This window comes from Oncorhynchus kisutch, linkage group LG18, assembly GCF_002021735.2.
Source record: "Oncorhynchus kisutch isolate 150728-3 linkage group LG18, Okis_V2, whole genome shotgun sequence".
NCBI lineage: Eukaryota > Metazoa > Chordata > Actinopteri > Salmoniformes > Salmonidae > Oncorhynchus > Oncorhynchus kisutch.
The window spans coordinates 40,597,044-40,613,510 of record NC_034191.2 but is presented as its reverse complement, the minus strand read 5'-3'; the positions used below and the strand labels follow the sequence as shown (position 1 = coordinate 40,613,510).

Here is a 16,467-nt window from a genome sequence, read left to right as displayed (position 1 = left end):
AGGTCTGGGAGGAGATCCCTCAGGAGACCATCCGCCACCTCATCAGGAGCATGCCCAGGCGTTGTAGGGAGGTCATACAGGCACGTGGAGGCCACACACACTACTGAGCCTCATTTTGACTTGTTTTAAGGACATTACATCAAAGTTGGATCAGCCTGTAGTGTGGTTTTCCACTTTAATTTTGAGTGTGACTCCAAATCCAGACCTCCATGGGTTGATAAATTTGAATTCCATTGATAATTTTTGTTTGATTTTGTTGTCAGCACATTCAACTATGTAAAGTATAAAGTATTTAATAAGAATATTTCATTCATTCAGATCTAGGATGTGTTATTTTAGTGTTCCCTTTATTTTTGTGTGCAGTGTATATACACACACACACACACACACACACACACACACACACACACACATAGATATATAAGGAATAATGGACAGTTGAAATGAGAGTGCTAAGTTACATGGTTGAAGAGATAATTATATTTTAAAGTTTCATATATTTATATTAATCGTGTAACTGCTTTATGGGAAAACCAAAGGGTGTGCAATGTGTGTCCGTAACCTTTGAACAAAAAAAGTTGGCTTAAGGTGCCTAGGTCATGTGATCAAAGATTTATTAAAATTCTAAGTACAAAATATAACTAATGAAGAAAGATAAAAAGCCATTAAACCATTTCTCAGCAAACCAAAGGGTGTGTGATGTGTGTCCCTACCCTGTGAATTGGCTGCATCACATCCGGCCTTGATTGGGAGTCCCATAGGGTAGCGCACAATTGACCCAGCATCGTCCGGGTTTGGCCTTCATTGTAAAATAAGAATTTGTTCTTAACTGGCTTGCCTTGTTAAATAAAGGTTAATCAAAAAGTATATATAATAATATTCCAAAGTTGGTTTGAGGTGTTTAGGTCACATGGTCAAAGAGCTATTGAACTTTAAATTATTTATAAATTCAACTTGCCTCTCTGTGTCAGGAATAATGGACCGTTGAAATGAGGTTGCTAAGTCACATTTTAAATTTGAATATTGTGATTATGCAGTTTGTTGATGATCCCTAACTAGTTACGTTGACTGCATCAGGCTGCCTTTAAGTTACCATGTAATTATGAAACGGGTTGGAATCGGAAAAATATGACCTGTGTAACGTTGTACACGTTTTTACCGCCATAAAGAGCCTAATTTAAGGTATGTAGCACAAATCGTTCGTGAGCTATTGAAGTTGGAAGGTCTGAATGTCTGTCGAATCTCAAACTACCATGGTTCATTACTGTACCTTATCATTTGGTTAGCTAGGAAGACATGTGAATCTCTTTGCTAGCTAGTTAGCTATGCTGAACTTGAACGACTGTCTTGTTTGCATGTCTTATTTGTCAAATTGGCGAGCAGGCAAGTTCCCATTCAGATGTCATTATCTATTAGTGCAATTTTGACGGCCAACTACAAGCTGTTCCCTCGTTTGAGTTTTAGCTTATCTTGCTCTAGCTCAGTGATTCCCAAATGTTTTATAGACCCGTACCACCTCAAACATTCAACCTCCAGCTGCTTACCCCCTCTAGCACCAGGGTCAGCGCACTCTCAAATGTCGTTTTTTTGCCATCATTGTCAGCCTGCCACACACACACAATAGATACATTTATTAAACATAAGAATGAGTGTGAGTTTGTCACAACCCAGCTTGTGGGAAGTGACAAAGCTCTTATACGACCAGGGCAAAAATAATAATAATCAATGATGTTGCTCTTAATTTAGCCATCTTACATATACAACTTTATTTGTTAATTGAAAATTATGAATGACTCGCCATAGGTTAATGAGAAGGGTGTGCTTGAAAGGATGCACCTAACTCTGCAATGTTGGGTTGTATTGGAGAGAGTCTGTTATAAATAATTTTCCACACAGTCTGTGCCTGTATTTAGTTTTCATGCTAGTGAGGGCCAAGAATCCACTCTCACATAGGTATGTGGTTGCAAAGGGCATCAGTGTCTTAACAGTGGATTTACCAAGGCAGGATACTCTGTGTGCAGCCCAATCCAGAAATCTGTCAGTGGCTTCTGATTAAATTCAATTTTCACAGAACCGCTTGTTGCAATTTCGATGAGGCTCTCTTGTTAAGATATCAGTCAGTGGACTGGAGGCAGGGCATGAAAGGCATAACGAATCCAGTTGTTTGTGTCATCCTTTTCGGGAAAGTACCTGCGTATTTGCGCACCCAACTCACTCAGGTGCTTCGCTATATCACATTTGACATTGTCCGTAAGCTTCAGTTCATTTGCACACAAAAAAATTATACAATGATGGAAAGACCTGTGTGTTGTTTTTGTTAATGCAGACAGAGTAGAGCTCCAACTTCTTAATCATAGCCTCAATTTTGTCCCGCACATTGAATATAGCTGCGGGGGTCCCTATAGTCCTAAATTCAGATCATTCAGGTAGGCCAGTCGTGTGAGAAACTAGTCATCATGCAAGCGATCAGACAAGTGAAAATGATGGTCAGTAAAGAAAATGTGTCAGTACTTTGCCCCTTGATAACCAGCGCATTTCTGTATGTTGTTAAAGCGTTACATGGTCGCTGCCCATATTATTGCATAGTGCAGAAAATACACAAGTTCAGGGGCTTTTCTTTAACAACTGTAGTGCAGTGTCCACAACGTCTTTCAAGCTGTCAGGCCTTCCTTAGGCAGCAAGAGCCTCTCGGTGGATGCTGCAGTGTACCCAAGTTGTGTCGGGAGCAACTGCTTGCACGCGTGTTACCACTCCACTTTTGCCTCATCAGTGCAGATACCAAAACACCTTGACTGCCAAAGTCCATTTGATGTCACAAAGCTATCCTGTACTTGAAAATATCCTCTCCTGTTGTCCTGGTTTGCAGAAGATGATGTCTTCCTTAATTGACCCCCCCCCCCCCCCCATAAACATAAAGGACATATACCAGGAGCTGTGCCAGGCCCGACACGTCTGTTGACTCATCCAACTGTAATGCATAGAATTCACTGGCTTGTTTGCAAAGCAGTAATTGTTTCAAAACATCTCCTGCCATGTCACTGATGCGTTGTGAAACAGTGTTGTTTGAAGGCATTGTCTGTATAGTTTTTGGGGCCTTTTCCCCCAGCATTGTCCTAGCCATATCTGCGGCAGAATTAAGTCCTACACAATAGTATGGGCTTGTCCAAGCCACTCTGTAGCTCACCATATAAGACGCTTCTAGCTCCTTCTTATTAATGGTATCTGTTGCTTTTATACATGTCTTACTACTCGAAAGTCGTCTAAATTCTCGCTCAAAAACTCCCTTTGCTTATTTATCAAATTGCCATGTTTTGTTTTGAAATGTCTTCGCAAGAGTGAAGGTTTCATAGAGTTGTGAGATACTTTTGCACATATAACACACTGTGGCTGAGGAAAGGCACTACTCCCAAAATATGTGAACCCCAAATCAATGTAGTTCTTATCATATTTACGCCTCTTCGATGGTCCAACGTCCCTGTCTGTTTTAAGGTATTTTCCCAGGTAAGGGGGCAGTAGCTCTTCGGCTGCATCAGACTGTCCAACTGTCAGTGTCCATGCTAGCTGGACTAACAACAAATGTAGAATTACTGATGCTAGCATTGGATGTGCTTGTGGAAGCAGAACAACTTGTGTCATCGACAGATGCGGGTGTAGTACTGCTGGTAGTAGCAGTACTACCAGTAGAGGTGGTATGTGTCTCTATGGATGCGGGCCTTACTTTTTTTAACCATTTATTCCTTTTGCTGAAATAATTGATGAGCAGCTGCTACGTTTGGCTTCATACAGACCATTAGTGGAATTCAAATTGTATTAGTCACATGCGCCAAATACAAACAGTACAGTGAAATGCTTACTTACGAGCCCCTAACCAACAATGCAGTTTTAAAAGATACAGATAGGAATAAGAAATTAAAGGAACAAGTTAATTAAAAAGCAGCAGTAAAATAACAATAGCGAGACTATATACAGGGGGGTACCGGTAAAGGATCAATGTGCGGTGGCACCGGTTAGTTGAGGTAATATGTACATGAAGGTAGAGTCATTAAAGTGATAATGCATAAATGATAACAGAGAGTAGCAGCAGTGTAAAAGGGGGGGGGGGCAATGCAAATAGTCTGGGTAGCAATTAGGTGTTCAGGAGTCTTATGGCTTGGGGGTAGAAGCTGTTTAGAAGCCTCTTGGACCTAGACTTGGCGCTCCGGTACCTCTTGCCATGCGGTAGCAGAGAGAACAGTCTATGACTAGGGTGGCGGAGTCTTTGACACATTTTAGGGCCTGACACCGCCTGGTATAGAGGTCCTGGATGGCAGGGAGCTTGGCCCTAGTGATGTACTGGGCCGTTCGCACTACCCTCTGTAGTGCCTTGCGGTCAGAGGCAGAGCAGTTGACATACCAGGCAGTGATGCAACCAGTCAGGAAGCTCTCGAAGGTGCAGCTGTAGAACCTTTTGAGGATCTGAGGACACATGCCAAATATTTTCAGTCTACTGAGGGGGAATAGGTTTTGTCGTGCCCTCTTCATGACTGTCTTGGTGTTCTTGGACCATGTTTGTTTGTTTGTTGGTGATGTGGACACCAAGGAACTTGAAGCTCTCAACCTGCTCCACTGCAGCCCCTTCGATGAGAATGGGGGTGTGCTCGGTCCTCTTTCCAGTAGTCCACAATCATCTCCTTTTTCTTGATCACGTTGAGGGAGAGGTTGTTGTCCTGGCACCACATGGCCACGTCTCTGACCTCCTCCCTATAGGCTGTCTCGTCGTTGTCGGTGATCAGGCCTACGACTGTTGTGTCATCGGCAAACTTAATGATGGTGTTGGAGTCGTGCCTGGCCGTGCACCCCTGAGGGTGCGTGTGGTGGATATGTTGTTACCTACACTTACCACCTGGGGGCAGCCTGTCAGGAAGTCCAGGGCTCAGTTGCAGAGGGAGGTGTTTAGTCCCAGGGTCCTTAGCTTATTGATGAGCTTTGAGGGCAATATGGTGTTGAATGCTGAGCTGTCATCAATTAATAGCATTCTCACATAGGTGTTCCTTTTGTTCAGGTGGGAATGGGCAGTGTGGAGTGCAATCGAGATTGCATCATCTGTCGATCTGTTGTGGCTGTATGCAAATTGGAGTAGGTCTAGGGTTTCTGGGACAATGGTGTTGATGTGAGCCATGACCAGCCTTTCAAAACACTTCATGCCTGCAGACGTGAGTGCTACGGGTCGGTAGTCATTTAGGCAGGTTACCTTTGTGTTCTTGGACACAGGCACTATGGTGGTCTGCTTAAAACATGTTGGTATTACAGACTTGGACAGGGAGAGGTTGAAAATGTCAGTGAAGACACTTGCCAGTTGGTCAGCGCATGCTCACAGTACACGTCCTGGTAATCCGTCTGGCACTGCGGCCTTGTAAATAAATGTTGACCTGTTTAAAGGTATTCCGGAACAGCTGGCGCTCTCGTGCATGTGTCAGTGCCATTTGCCTCTAAACAGTTCAGCTTGTCCGGTAGACTCGTGTCACTGGGCAGCTCTCAGCTGTTCTTCCCTTTGTAGTCTGTAATGGTTTGCAAGTCCTGCCACATCTGAAGAGCGTCAGAACCGGTGTAGTACGATTCGATCTTAGTCCTGTATTGATGCTTTGCCTGTTTGATGGTTCGTCGGAGGGCATAGTGGGATGTCTTATAAGCTTGCGGGATAGAGTCCCGCTCCTTGAAAGCGGCAGCTCTAGCCTTTAGCTCAGTGCGGATGTTGCCTGTAATCCATGGCTTCTGGTTGGGGTATACGGTCACTGTGGGGACGACGTCATCAATGCACTTTTTGATGAAGCCAAAGACTGATGTGGTGTTCTCCTCAATGCCATCGGATGAATCCCGGAACATATTCCAGTCTGTGCTAGTAAAACAGTCCTGTAGTTTAGCATCTGCTTCGTCTGACCACTTTTTTATTGATCTCGTCACTGGTGCTTCCTGCTTTAATTTTTGCTTGGAAGCAGGAATCAGGAGGATAGAATTATGGTCAGATTTGCCAAATGGAGGGCGAGGGACAGCTTTGTAGGCGTCTCTGTGTTATGGAGTAAAGGTGATCCAGAGTTTTTTTTCTCTTCTAGTTGCACATTTAACATGCTGATAGAAATTTGGTAAAATGGATATGTTTCCCTGCATTAAAGTCCCCGGGTACTAGGAGCCGCCTCTGGGTGAGCGTTTTCTTGTTTGCTTATGGCGGATTACAGCTCATTCAATGCGTTCTTAGTGCCAGCCTCTGACTGTGATGGTATGTAAACAGCTACGGAAATCGGTAATAAAAAAAAAAAAATATATATATATATATTATATATTTTTTACACCTTTATTTAACTAGACAAGTCAGTTAAGAACACATTCTTATTTTCAATGACGGCCTAGGAACGGTGGGTTAACGGACTTGTTCAGGGGCAGATGACAGATTTTTACCTTGTCAGCTCGGGGATTCGTTTTTGCAACCTTCGGGTTACTAGTCCAATGCTCTATCCACCTGCCTTACATTGCACTCTACGAGGAGCCTGCGTGGCAGGCTGACTACCTGTTACGCGAGGGTAGCAAGAAGCCATGGTAAGTTGCTAGCTAGCATTAAACTTATAAAAAACAATCAATCTTCACATAATCAGTAGTTAACTACACATGGTTGATGATATTACTAGTTTATCTAGCGTTTCCTGCGTTGCATATAATCGATGCGGTGCCTGTTAATTTCTCATCGAATCACAGCCTACTTTGCCAAACAGGTGATGATTTAGCACTGTCGTTGCACCAAACCTAACCATAAATATCAATGCCTTTCTTTAAAAACAATTATCAAGTATATACAGTGCCTTGCGAAAGTATTCGGCCCCCTTGAACTTTGCGACCTTTTGACACATTTCAGGCTTCAAACATAAAGATATAAAACTGTATTTTTTTGTGAAGAATCAACAACAAGTGGGACACAATCATGAAGTGGAACGACATTTATTGAATATTTCAAACTTTTTTAACAAATCAAAAACTGAAAAATTGGGTGTGCAAAATTATTCAGCCCCCTTAAGTTAATACTTTGTAGCGCCACCTTTTGCTGCGATTACAGCTGTAAGTCGCTTGGGGTATGTCTCTATCAGTTTTGCACATCGAGAGACTGACATTCTTTCCCATTCCTCCTTGCAAAACAGCTTGAGCTCAGTGAGGTTGGATGGAGAGCATTTGTGAACAGCAGTTTTCAGTTCTTTCCACAGATTCTCGATTGGATTCAGGTCTGGACTTTGACTTGGCCATTCTAACACCTGGATATGTTTATTTTTGATGTATCTTTATGTTTGAAGCCTGAAATGTGGCAAAAGGTCGCAAAGTTCAAGGGGGCCGAATACTTTCGCAAGGCACTGTATTTTTAAACCTGCATATTTAGTTAATATTGCCTGCTAACATGAATTTCTTATAATTAGGGAAATTGTGTCAATTCTCTTGCGTTCCGTGCAAGTAGTCAGGGTATATGCAGCAGTTTGGGCCGCCTGGCTCGTTGCGAACTGGGTGAAGTCCAATTTTTCATAACAAAGGCCATAATTAATTTGCCAGAATTGTACATAATTATGACATAACATTGAAGGTTGTACAATGTAACAGCAATATTTAGACTTAGGGATGCCACCCGTTAGATAAAATATGGAACGGTTCCGTATTTCACTGAAAGAATAAAGTTTTGTTTTCGAAATGATAGTTTCCGGATGCGACCATATGAATGACCAAAGGCTCGTATTTCTGTGTGTTATTATGTCATAATTAAGTCTATGATTTGATATTTGATAGAGCAGTCTGACTGAGCGATGGTAGGCAGCAGCAGGCTCGTACGCATTCATTCAAACAGCACTTTCATGCATTTTGCCAGCAGCTCTTCGCAATGCTTCAAGCATTGAGCTGTTTATGACTTCAAGCCTATCAGCTCCCGAGATTAGGCTGGTGTAACCGATGTGAAATGGCTAGCTAGTTAGCGGGGTGCGCGCTAATAGCGTTTCAATCGGTGACGTCACTCGCTCTATATGCAAATATGCTGAATTCCATTCAGGGGTATTTTATGGCTTTTGGCAAATGCTTTCTAATGATCTCAAGTCCCTCTGTTGATATATGCCTGCAAAAACACAGTCCAGTTCAAAGTCAAGGATGGAAGGTCCATGTATAAAATGTCTTATTTGGATGTAACTTAGGCCTCTAATGGTACATGGGTCTGTGTAAAGTCTGGTCCTAGACAAGCCTGAGATGTCTTATTTCCTGCAGTGTCTATTTGTTGTCCATTTGCACAGACATTTTCCCACATAGATTTTTCACAAATGCCTTACTAACGGTTTCCCAAACTCTGTGCACATTTTAGTTTTTTGCCCTGGCACTACATGGCTGATTCAAATAATCGACTAATCATCAAGCTTTGGTAATTTGAATCAGCTGTGTAGTGTTAGGCCAAATATCTAAATGTGCAGCTCTTGGGGTACTGAGGTCCTAGTTTGGTAAACCTTGCTCTATTTCATTCCCAAACATTCGTATGAAAGTATAAAAATGTGAAGTGCTCACTTGTTAGAAAAAAAGGTGTCATTCTTCCTGGGTGTGTGTACAGATTTGAATAAGATTTTATGTTGATAAAATGCTGTCAGTTCCACTTGAAATTAAAAAACGACTAATATATAAACTCAGCAAAAAAAGAAACGTCCTCACTGTCAACTGCGTTTATTTTCAACGAACTTAACATGTGTAAATATTTGAATGAACATTACAAGATTCAACAACTGAGACATAAACTGAACAACTTCCACAGACATGTGACTAACAGAAATTAAATAATGTGTCCCTGAACAAAGGGCGGTCAAAATCAAAAGTAACTGTCAGTATCTGGTGTGGCCACCAGCTGCATTAAGTACTGCAGTGCATGTCCTCCTCATGGACTGCACCAAATTAGCCAGTTCTTGCTGTGAGATGTTACCCCACTCTTCCACCAAGGCACCTGCAAGTTCCCGGACATTTCTGGGGGGAATGGCCCTAGCCCTCACCCTCCAATATAACAGGTCTCAAGCGTGCTCAATGGGATTGAGATCCGGGCTCTTCGCTGGCCATGGCAGAACACTGACATTCCTGTCTTGCAGGAAATCACGCACAGAATGAGCAGTATGGCTGGTGGCTTTGTCATACTGGAGGGTCATGTCAGGATGAGCCTGCAGGAAGGGTACCACATGAGGGAGGAGGATGTCTTCCCTGTAACGCATAGCGTTGAGATTGCCTGCAATGACAATGAGCTCAGTCCGATGATGCTGTGACACACCGCCCCAGACCGTGACGGACCCTCCACCTCCAAATCAATCATGCTCCAGAGTACAGGCCTAGTAACGCTCATTCCTTCGATGATAAATGTGAAAACTGCGACTCGTCAGTGAAGACCACTTTTTGCCAGTCCTGTCTGGTCCAGCGACGGTGGGTTTGTGCTCTGTGATGTCTGGTGAGGACCTGCCTTACAATAGGCCTACAAGCCCCAGGTCCAGCCTCTCTCAGCCTATTGCGGACAGTCTGAGCACTGATGGAGGGATTGTGTGTTCCTGGTGTAACTCGGCAGTTGTTGTTGCCATGTTCGGTTGTACCGATCCTGTTCAGGTGTTGTTACACGTGGTTTGCCACTGCGAGGACGATCAGCTGTCCGTCCTGTCTCCCTGTAGCTCTGTCTTAGGCGTCTCAGTACAGACATGGCAATTTATTGACCTGGCCACATCTCCAGTCCTCATGCCTAAGGCACGTTCACACAGATGAGCAGGGACCCTGGGCATCTTTCTTTTGGTGTTTTTCAGAGTCCATAGACAGGCCTCTTTAGTGTCCTAAGTTTTCATAACTCTGGCCTTCATTGTTCTTTATTTTACCTTTATTTAACCTTTTTTTAACTAGGCAAGTCAGTTAAGAACAAATTCTTATTTTCAATAACCCACTGTTCCTAGGCCGTCAACTTGCCTGTTCAGGGGCAGAACGACAGATTTGTACCTTGTCAGCTCGGGGGTTTGAACTTGGAACTTTCCGGTTACTAGACCAACGCTCTAACCACTAGGCTACCCTGCCGCCCCAATGTTTATGGGTCATTGAAGAAGCATGGGTGTTTAAACCCTTTACAATGAAGATCTGTGAAGTTAATTAGTAAAAATCCTAATATCGTTGAAAGACAGGGTCCTAAAAAAGGATGTTTCTTTTTTTGCTGAGTTATATATAATTCATTTCAATGTCAAAAATGGATGTACCAATCTCAGATTGGGTCTTTAAATATTTTTTTGTTTGCACACTGCTTTCTGACCCTTGACATCAAAATATTTATATTTGTGTTTATTGTACAGGAAAACTGAAAGATGGTATTGCTATTTGTGTTCTGCAGCTTTCTTCAGAGAGACCCCCATCAGCCCCTCATAACCATGACAAAGAAGAATTTGATGAAGATATTTCTTGGTTTGACTCTGTTCACCATGGGATGTATCATTTTTATTACTCAGAAATGGTCTGTAGAGCAATTGTTTAGGAGGAAGGACTGGGAAATGCACACCTGCTTTCCAAATTTGAGCACTGACCCCTTCATCCCGATCCAAGGGTCCAAAACATTTGTGCTGAATGCTTTCTTTGAGCACCGGACCCATAACATGAGCCTTCGTCTCATCTCCATCGTGTGGCGACCAGAAAAGACCATCCATCACTGCTTACTATGCTGCCAAGACCGTCTGTTCACCTCTTTGGCCAAGCGGACTATCCACAATTCCCACTTCGGGTTCCCTTACGGCACGGGGGACTTCCTGTGTGACATCCCGGACGACTGTGAGCCCACACACGCTGGCTTGGTGTCTGAGGACTTTGATCCTGAGCACGTCACCTTTGTCCCAATCTTGAACAGGGTACCAAGGGAGTCCAGCTTTCCTGTCAACTTCACTGTGTGCCTCTCTACCATGTTCGGGGGGTACAACAACGTGCTGCAGTTTGTGCAGGCCATGGAGATGTATCGCCTGCTGGGGGCCCAGAGGGTGGTGGTCTATAAGACCAACTGCAGCCGTGACATGGAGGAGGTACTGCATTACTATAAAGACGAAGTTGGTCTGGTGGAAGTAGTTCCCTGGCCAATTGACACCCACATCAAGGTGTCCTCCAGCTGGCTTGCCACCAAGTCACCCGGTGACCTGCACTACTATGGCCAGATCCCTGCGCTCAACGACTGTCTGTACAGGAACATGTACCAGACTAAGTATCTCCTCCTCCATGACCCTGATGAGATCATCCTCCCTGTGGACAACAACACCTGGGGGGAGCTCCTGAGCACTCTGGAGATCAAATACGGCAACAAGGCCAACTTCTACTTTGAAAACAATGTTTTCCCAATCGAGAAGACTGACGAAAGCAGCAGATTCAACTTGTCAGAGTGGGCCACCATTCCTGGCATTAACTTCCTTCTGCATGTCCTGCGAGAACCCATTCTCAAATCCCACTACAAAACGGGGAAGCTGATCATCAACCCCAGGACTGTGTTTGAGATCTCAGTGCATGGCGTGAAGAGGCAGAACAGCCGGACAGTAGAAGTGTCTTCCCATCTCGGCAGGCTATATCATATCCGCCGGCGGAAGAACGCCAAGCTGAAAAGCAGAGACTTTGTCAGGGATGAGGGACTGTTGAGGTTCGCCCCACAAATGATCAGAAAGGTAGCACACTCCCTCAGAAAAATTAACCTGCCCTCCCAGAAACAGTAAACGCTCTCGTCTAGTGTCTCTACATCTAATCATGGTTTCTCTTCAGTTCTTCATTTAGGTGTTTAAAGCTGATTCATTGCATGATATTTGATTGCTAAATAGCCCAAACCTCACTGTGCAACGTGACTGGCAGCAATTAGACTTTTCTTAAGATATCCCATTCACCATAGACCAAAGTACCGTCATTGGTTGTGCCTCTTATCAGGAAATAAATATAATGCTGTTGTGAGAAAAGGAAAATTGTCTAATCCAGTTATGAATCTGCACAATAGAGATTTACAGACGCCACATTCGTCAGAGGTGCTGAATTATTTGATGTTGTTGAATGGAAAATGTTCAGACACCTGCTGTGACTTACCTTACTGAACATTTTTCAAGTGATGCTTAGTCTGACTTGATGATAATCTCGTATGTACTGCAAGAAATGAAATCCTAGGAAGTAAATAAATCTTGCATTAAGGCAATAAATCAAACCCCCCCCCCCCCCCCCCCCCCAATAAGATATTGTAAGTAATTTTACCAAGCACTGTATGTGTTAGATTATTCAGCTTGTTTTAAGAAAATTGGTCTTGAGTTGTCTAATTTAGATATTAGATCTAATTCTAGGTACTTTATGTGAAACTAGCACAGCTAGGCAATCAACAAGTTATCATGTAATGCCATCAATTTTGATGATATTTAAATCAGGATTATTTCTCTTGTTTTTTAAGAACCAGACCCAAGGAAATCCCTCACTTTTGCTTGCAGATATTGCATATTCTTCACCTCTGACATTGGTCCCAACTCCCGCTCATTGGAAAAAAATAGGGTATTGTGACCCGTCTAGCATTCTGACAACATTCAAACATTTGATTATGTTTTATCAAAGACTTTCATACATTTCTGAAATTCAGCATTGAGGACCGTCATACACAAACAGTGCATTTGGAAAGTATTCAGACGCCTTCACTTTTTCCACATTTTATGTTACAGCCTTATTCTAAAATTTATTAAATCGTTTTCTTCCCCTTATCAATCAACACAGAATACCCCATAATGACAAAGCAAAAACAGTTTTTTTTGTCTTGTTGGAAGGACAAACCTTCGCCCCAGTCTGGGGTCCTGAGCAGGTTTTCATGAAGGATCTCTTTGTACTTTGCTCAGTTAATCTTTCCCCCAATCCTGACTAGTCTCCCAGTCCCTGCTGCTGAAAAACATCCCCACAGCATGATGCTGCCAACATCATGCTTCACGTTGGGATGGTGCCAGGTTTCCTCCAGACGTGATGCTTGGCATTCAGGCCAAAAAGTTCAATCTTGGTTTCATCAGACCAGAGAATCTTGCTTCTCATGGTATGAGGGTCCTTCAGGTGGCTTTGGGCATACTCCTAACGGGCTGTCATGTGCCTTTTACTGAGGAGTGGCTTCCCTCTGGCCATTTTACCATAAAGCACTGATTGGTGGAGTGCTGCAGAGATGGTTGTCTTTCTGGAAGGTTCTCCCATTTCCCCAGAGGAACTCTGGAGCTCTGTCAAAGTGACCATTAGGTTCTTGGTGACCTCCCTTCTCCCCCAATTGCTCAGTTTGGCCGGGCGGACAGCTCTAGGAAGAGTCTTGGTACTTCCAAACTTCTTCCATGTAAGAATGACGGAGGCCACTGTGTTCTTGGGGACCTTCAAAGCTGCTGAAACAAGCCTGTCTCGGAGTGCTACGGTCAATTCCTTCGACCTCATGGCTTGGTTTTTGCTCTGACATGCACTGTCAACTGTGGGACCTTATATAGACAGGTGTGGGGCTTTCCAAATAATTTACCACAGGTGGACTCCAATCAAGTTGTGGAAACATCTCAAGGATGATAAATGGAAACAGGATGCACCTGAGCTCAATTTCAAGTCTCATAGCAAAGGGTCTGAATACTTATGTAATACTTCTGTTCTTTATTTGTAAAAAATATATATATTCTAAAAACCTGTTTTCACTTTGTCATAATAGGATATTGTATGTAAAAAAAATATATAATTTTAGCCATTTTAGAAAGTCTGTAACGTAACAAAATGTGGAAAAAGTGAAGGGGTCTGAATACTTTCCGAATGCACCGTATTTTGACCATTGGAACCAATAATTTAATCTGAGATGGAACATGAATCAAATAATGTTGCTTTGATGTAATATTGTTTTCAGGGAAAAGCTTTTTCACATACTTCAAATACTGCTCAATAAGACATTTAAAATCTGATACAGTTTGAGTAATAACAGGATAATATGAACCATCTCAATCAATGTCAAAGTACATTCACATTGTCTACATTTGTTAAACCCCACCCTCTCTTTAAATCCCCACAGCTCATGTTGGGCTAAAGTGTCTCAGCGGAGAGAAACCAATGCACAATATATTTCTCTCTCCCCATTGGAAGTTTGAATTTGAACTCTATTGTACCAGGTCCTCTTGATGTCTTTCAATATCGCATCAACCCCACACTGAGAAAGGTCACGTGACGTTGCTATAGCAACAAGTTGGATAGCAGACAAACATAATAAACCATGAGTAATTTGTTCTTTGGGGCATGGGAGCCTAAAGGATTACACAGCTAAATTTAGTCTGTGTATATAAAATCTGTAAAGCAGTGGATTTCATGAAAACAATGGATGTGATCTTATAAGGTCCCCATCTACAATGTCATTTAAGAGTCCATATGTGCATTTCTGAGGTCCATCTTCAATCTTGGCTAGTATTTTCGGGTGACACTAACTGTGCCAACCTTTTCACTAAAGATATGTAATCAAAGGATATGTCTTTGATGGTAAGGCCACTACCTTTCACCCTGCATGTCTTTTGCCCAGTCTTAGCTTCTCCTTTGATATCAGGGATCTCTTACTGGGTCTAGAACATTTCATAAGGAGTAAAGCTATATGGCAAGTTGCTCATCAGGATCATGAGGTAGGATTTCAGTTTACACTAGCTAGTACACGTAATATTGGTGTAAATGTTTGCAGCTCTTAATTTGATATTTTTCAAATTGCGAACAAAGTAGAAATGGGCATTTATTGCCTAGAAAGCAATGTCTATCTGATGCATGTGTTTACAGGAACAAGATTCAGATCAGCTAAATTTGAGACCTTGTGCACAAGGTAGGCACCTCCAGTACCAGATCCTGTGACCCCAGCACTCTCCGGTCCAATAATCCCAGCACCTACAGAACTAATGGCAGTGACCCCAGTAGTCCCTGATCCAGTAACCCAAATACCTTCACCAGAGCAAATGGCTGGAACCCGAGTGTCTCCAAGCCCAGGTTCTGTTTTGCATCCAGGCTCAGTGATCACGAAAGGAGTCCCTCCAAAATCATGAAGTTGCCAGGACATACAGTGGGGCAAAAAAGTATTTAGTCAGCCACCAATTGTGCAAGTTCTCCCACTTAAAAAGGAGAGAGGCCTGTAATTTTCATCATAGGTACACTTCAACTATGACAGAAAAAATGAGAGAGAAAAATCCAGAAAATCACATTGTAGGATTCTTTTATTAATTTATTTGCAAATTATGGTGGAAAATAAGTATTTGGTCACCTACAAACAAGCAAGATTTCTGGCTCTCACAGACCTGTAACTTCTTATTTAAGAGGCTCCTCTGTCCTCCACTCATTACCTGTATTAATGGCACCTGTTTGAACTTATCAGTATAAAAGACACCTGTCCAGAACCTCAAACAGTCACACTACAAACTCCACTATGGCCAAGACCAAAGAGCTGTCAAAGGACACCAGAAACAAAATTGTAGACCTGCACCAGGCTGGGAAGACTGAATCTGCAATCGGTAAGCAGCTTGGTTTGAAGAAATCAACTGTGGGAGCAATTATTAGGAAATGGAAGACATACAAGACCACTGATAATCTCCCTCGATCTGGGGCTCCACGCAAGATCTCACCCCGGGGGGTCAAAATGATCACAAGAACGGTGAGCAAAAATCCCAGAACCACACGGGGGGACCTAGTGAATGACCTGTAGAGAGCTGGGACCAAATTAACAAAGCCTACCATCAGTAACACACTACGCCGCCAGGGACTCAAGTCCTGCAGTGCCAGACGTGTCCCCCTGCTTAAGCCAGTACATGTCCAGGCCTGTCTTGCATCCAAAGAACACCATACCTACTGTAAAGCATGGGGGTGGAAACATCATGCTTTGGGGCTGTTTTTCTGCAAAGGGACCAGGAAGACTGATCCATGTAAAGGAAAGAATGAATGGGGCCATGTATCGTGAGATTTTGAGTGAAAACCTTCCATCAGCAAGGGCATTGAAGATGAAACGTGGCTGGGTCTTTCAGCATGACAATGATCCCAAACACACCGCCCGGGCAACGAAGGAGTGGCTTCGTAAGAAGCATTTCAAGGTCCTGGAGTGACCTAGCCAGTCTCCAGATCTCGACCCCATAGAAAATCTTTGGAGGGAGTTGAAAGTCCGTGTTGCCCAGCAACAGCCCCAAAACATCACTGCTCTAGAGGAGATGGAGAAATGGGCCAAAATACCAGCGACAGTGTGTGGAAACCTTGTGAAGACTTACAGAAAACGTTTGACCTCTGTCATTGCCAACAAAGGGTATATAACAAAGTATTGAGAAACTTTTTTATTATTGACCAAATACTTATTTTCCACCATAATTTGCAAATAAATTCATTAAAAATCCTACAATGTGATTTTCTGTTTTTTTTCTCATTTTGTCTGTCATAGTTGAAGTGTACCTATGATGCAAATTACAGGCCTCTCTCATC

At 43.0% G+C, this 16,467-nt stretch overlaps 1 protein-coding gene across 1 annotated transcript; it reads left to right on the top strand.

Annotated features, from left to right (window-relative positions):
• The first annotated feature begins 969 nt into the window (after positions 1 to 969).
• Positions 970 to 11,955, top strand: LOC109909743 (uncharacterized). Its single transcript, XM_020508761.2, has 2 exons — positions 970 to 1,182; positions 10,379 to 11,955. The coding sequence occupies exon 2, from the start codon at positions 10,416 to 10,418 to the stop codon at positions 11,727 to 11,729; it is 1,314 nt and encodes a 437-aa protein (XP_020364350.1). The 5' UTR covers positions 970 to 1,182; positions 10,379 to 10,415; the 3' UTR covers positions 11,730 to 11,955.
• The last annotated feature ends 4,512 nt before the right edge of the window (positions 11,956 to 16,467 follow it).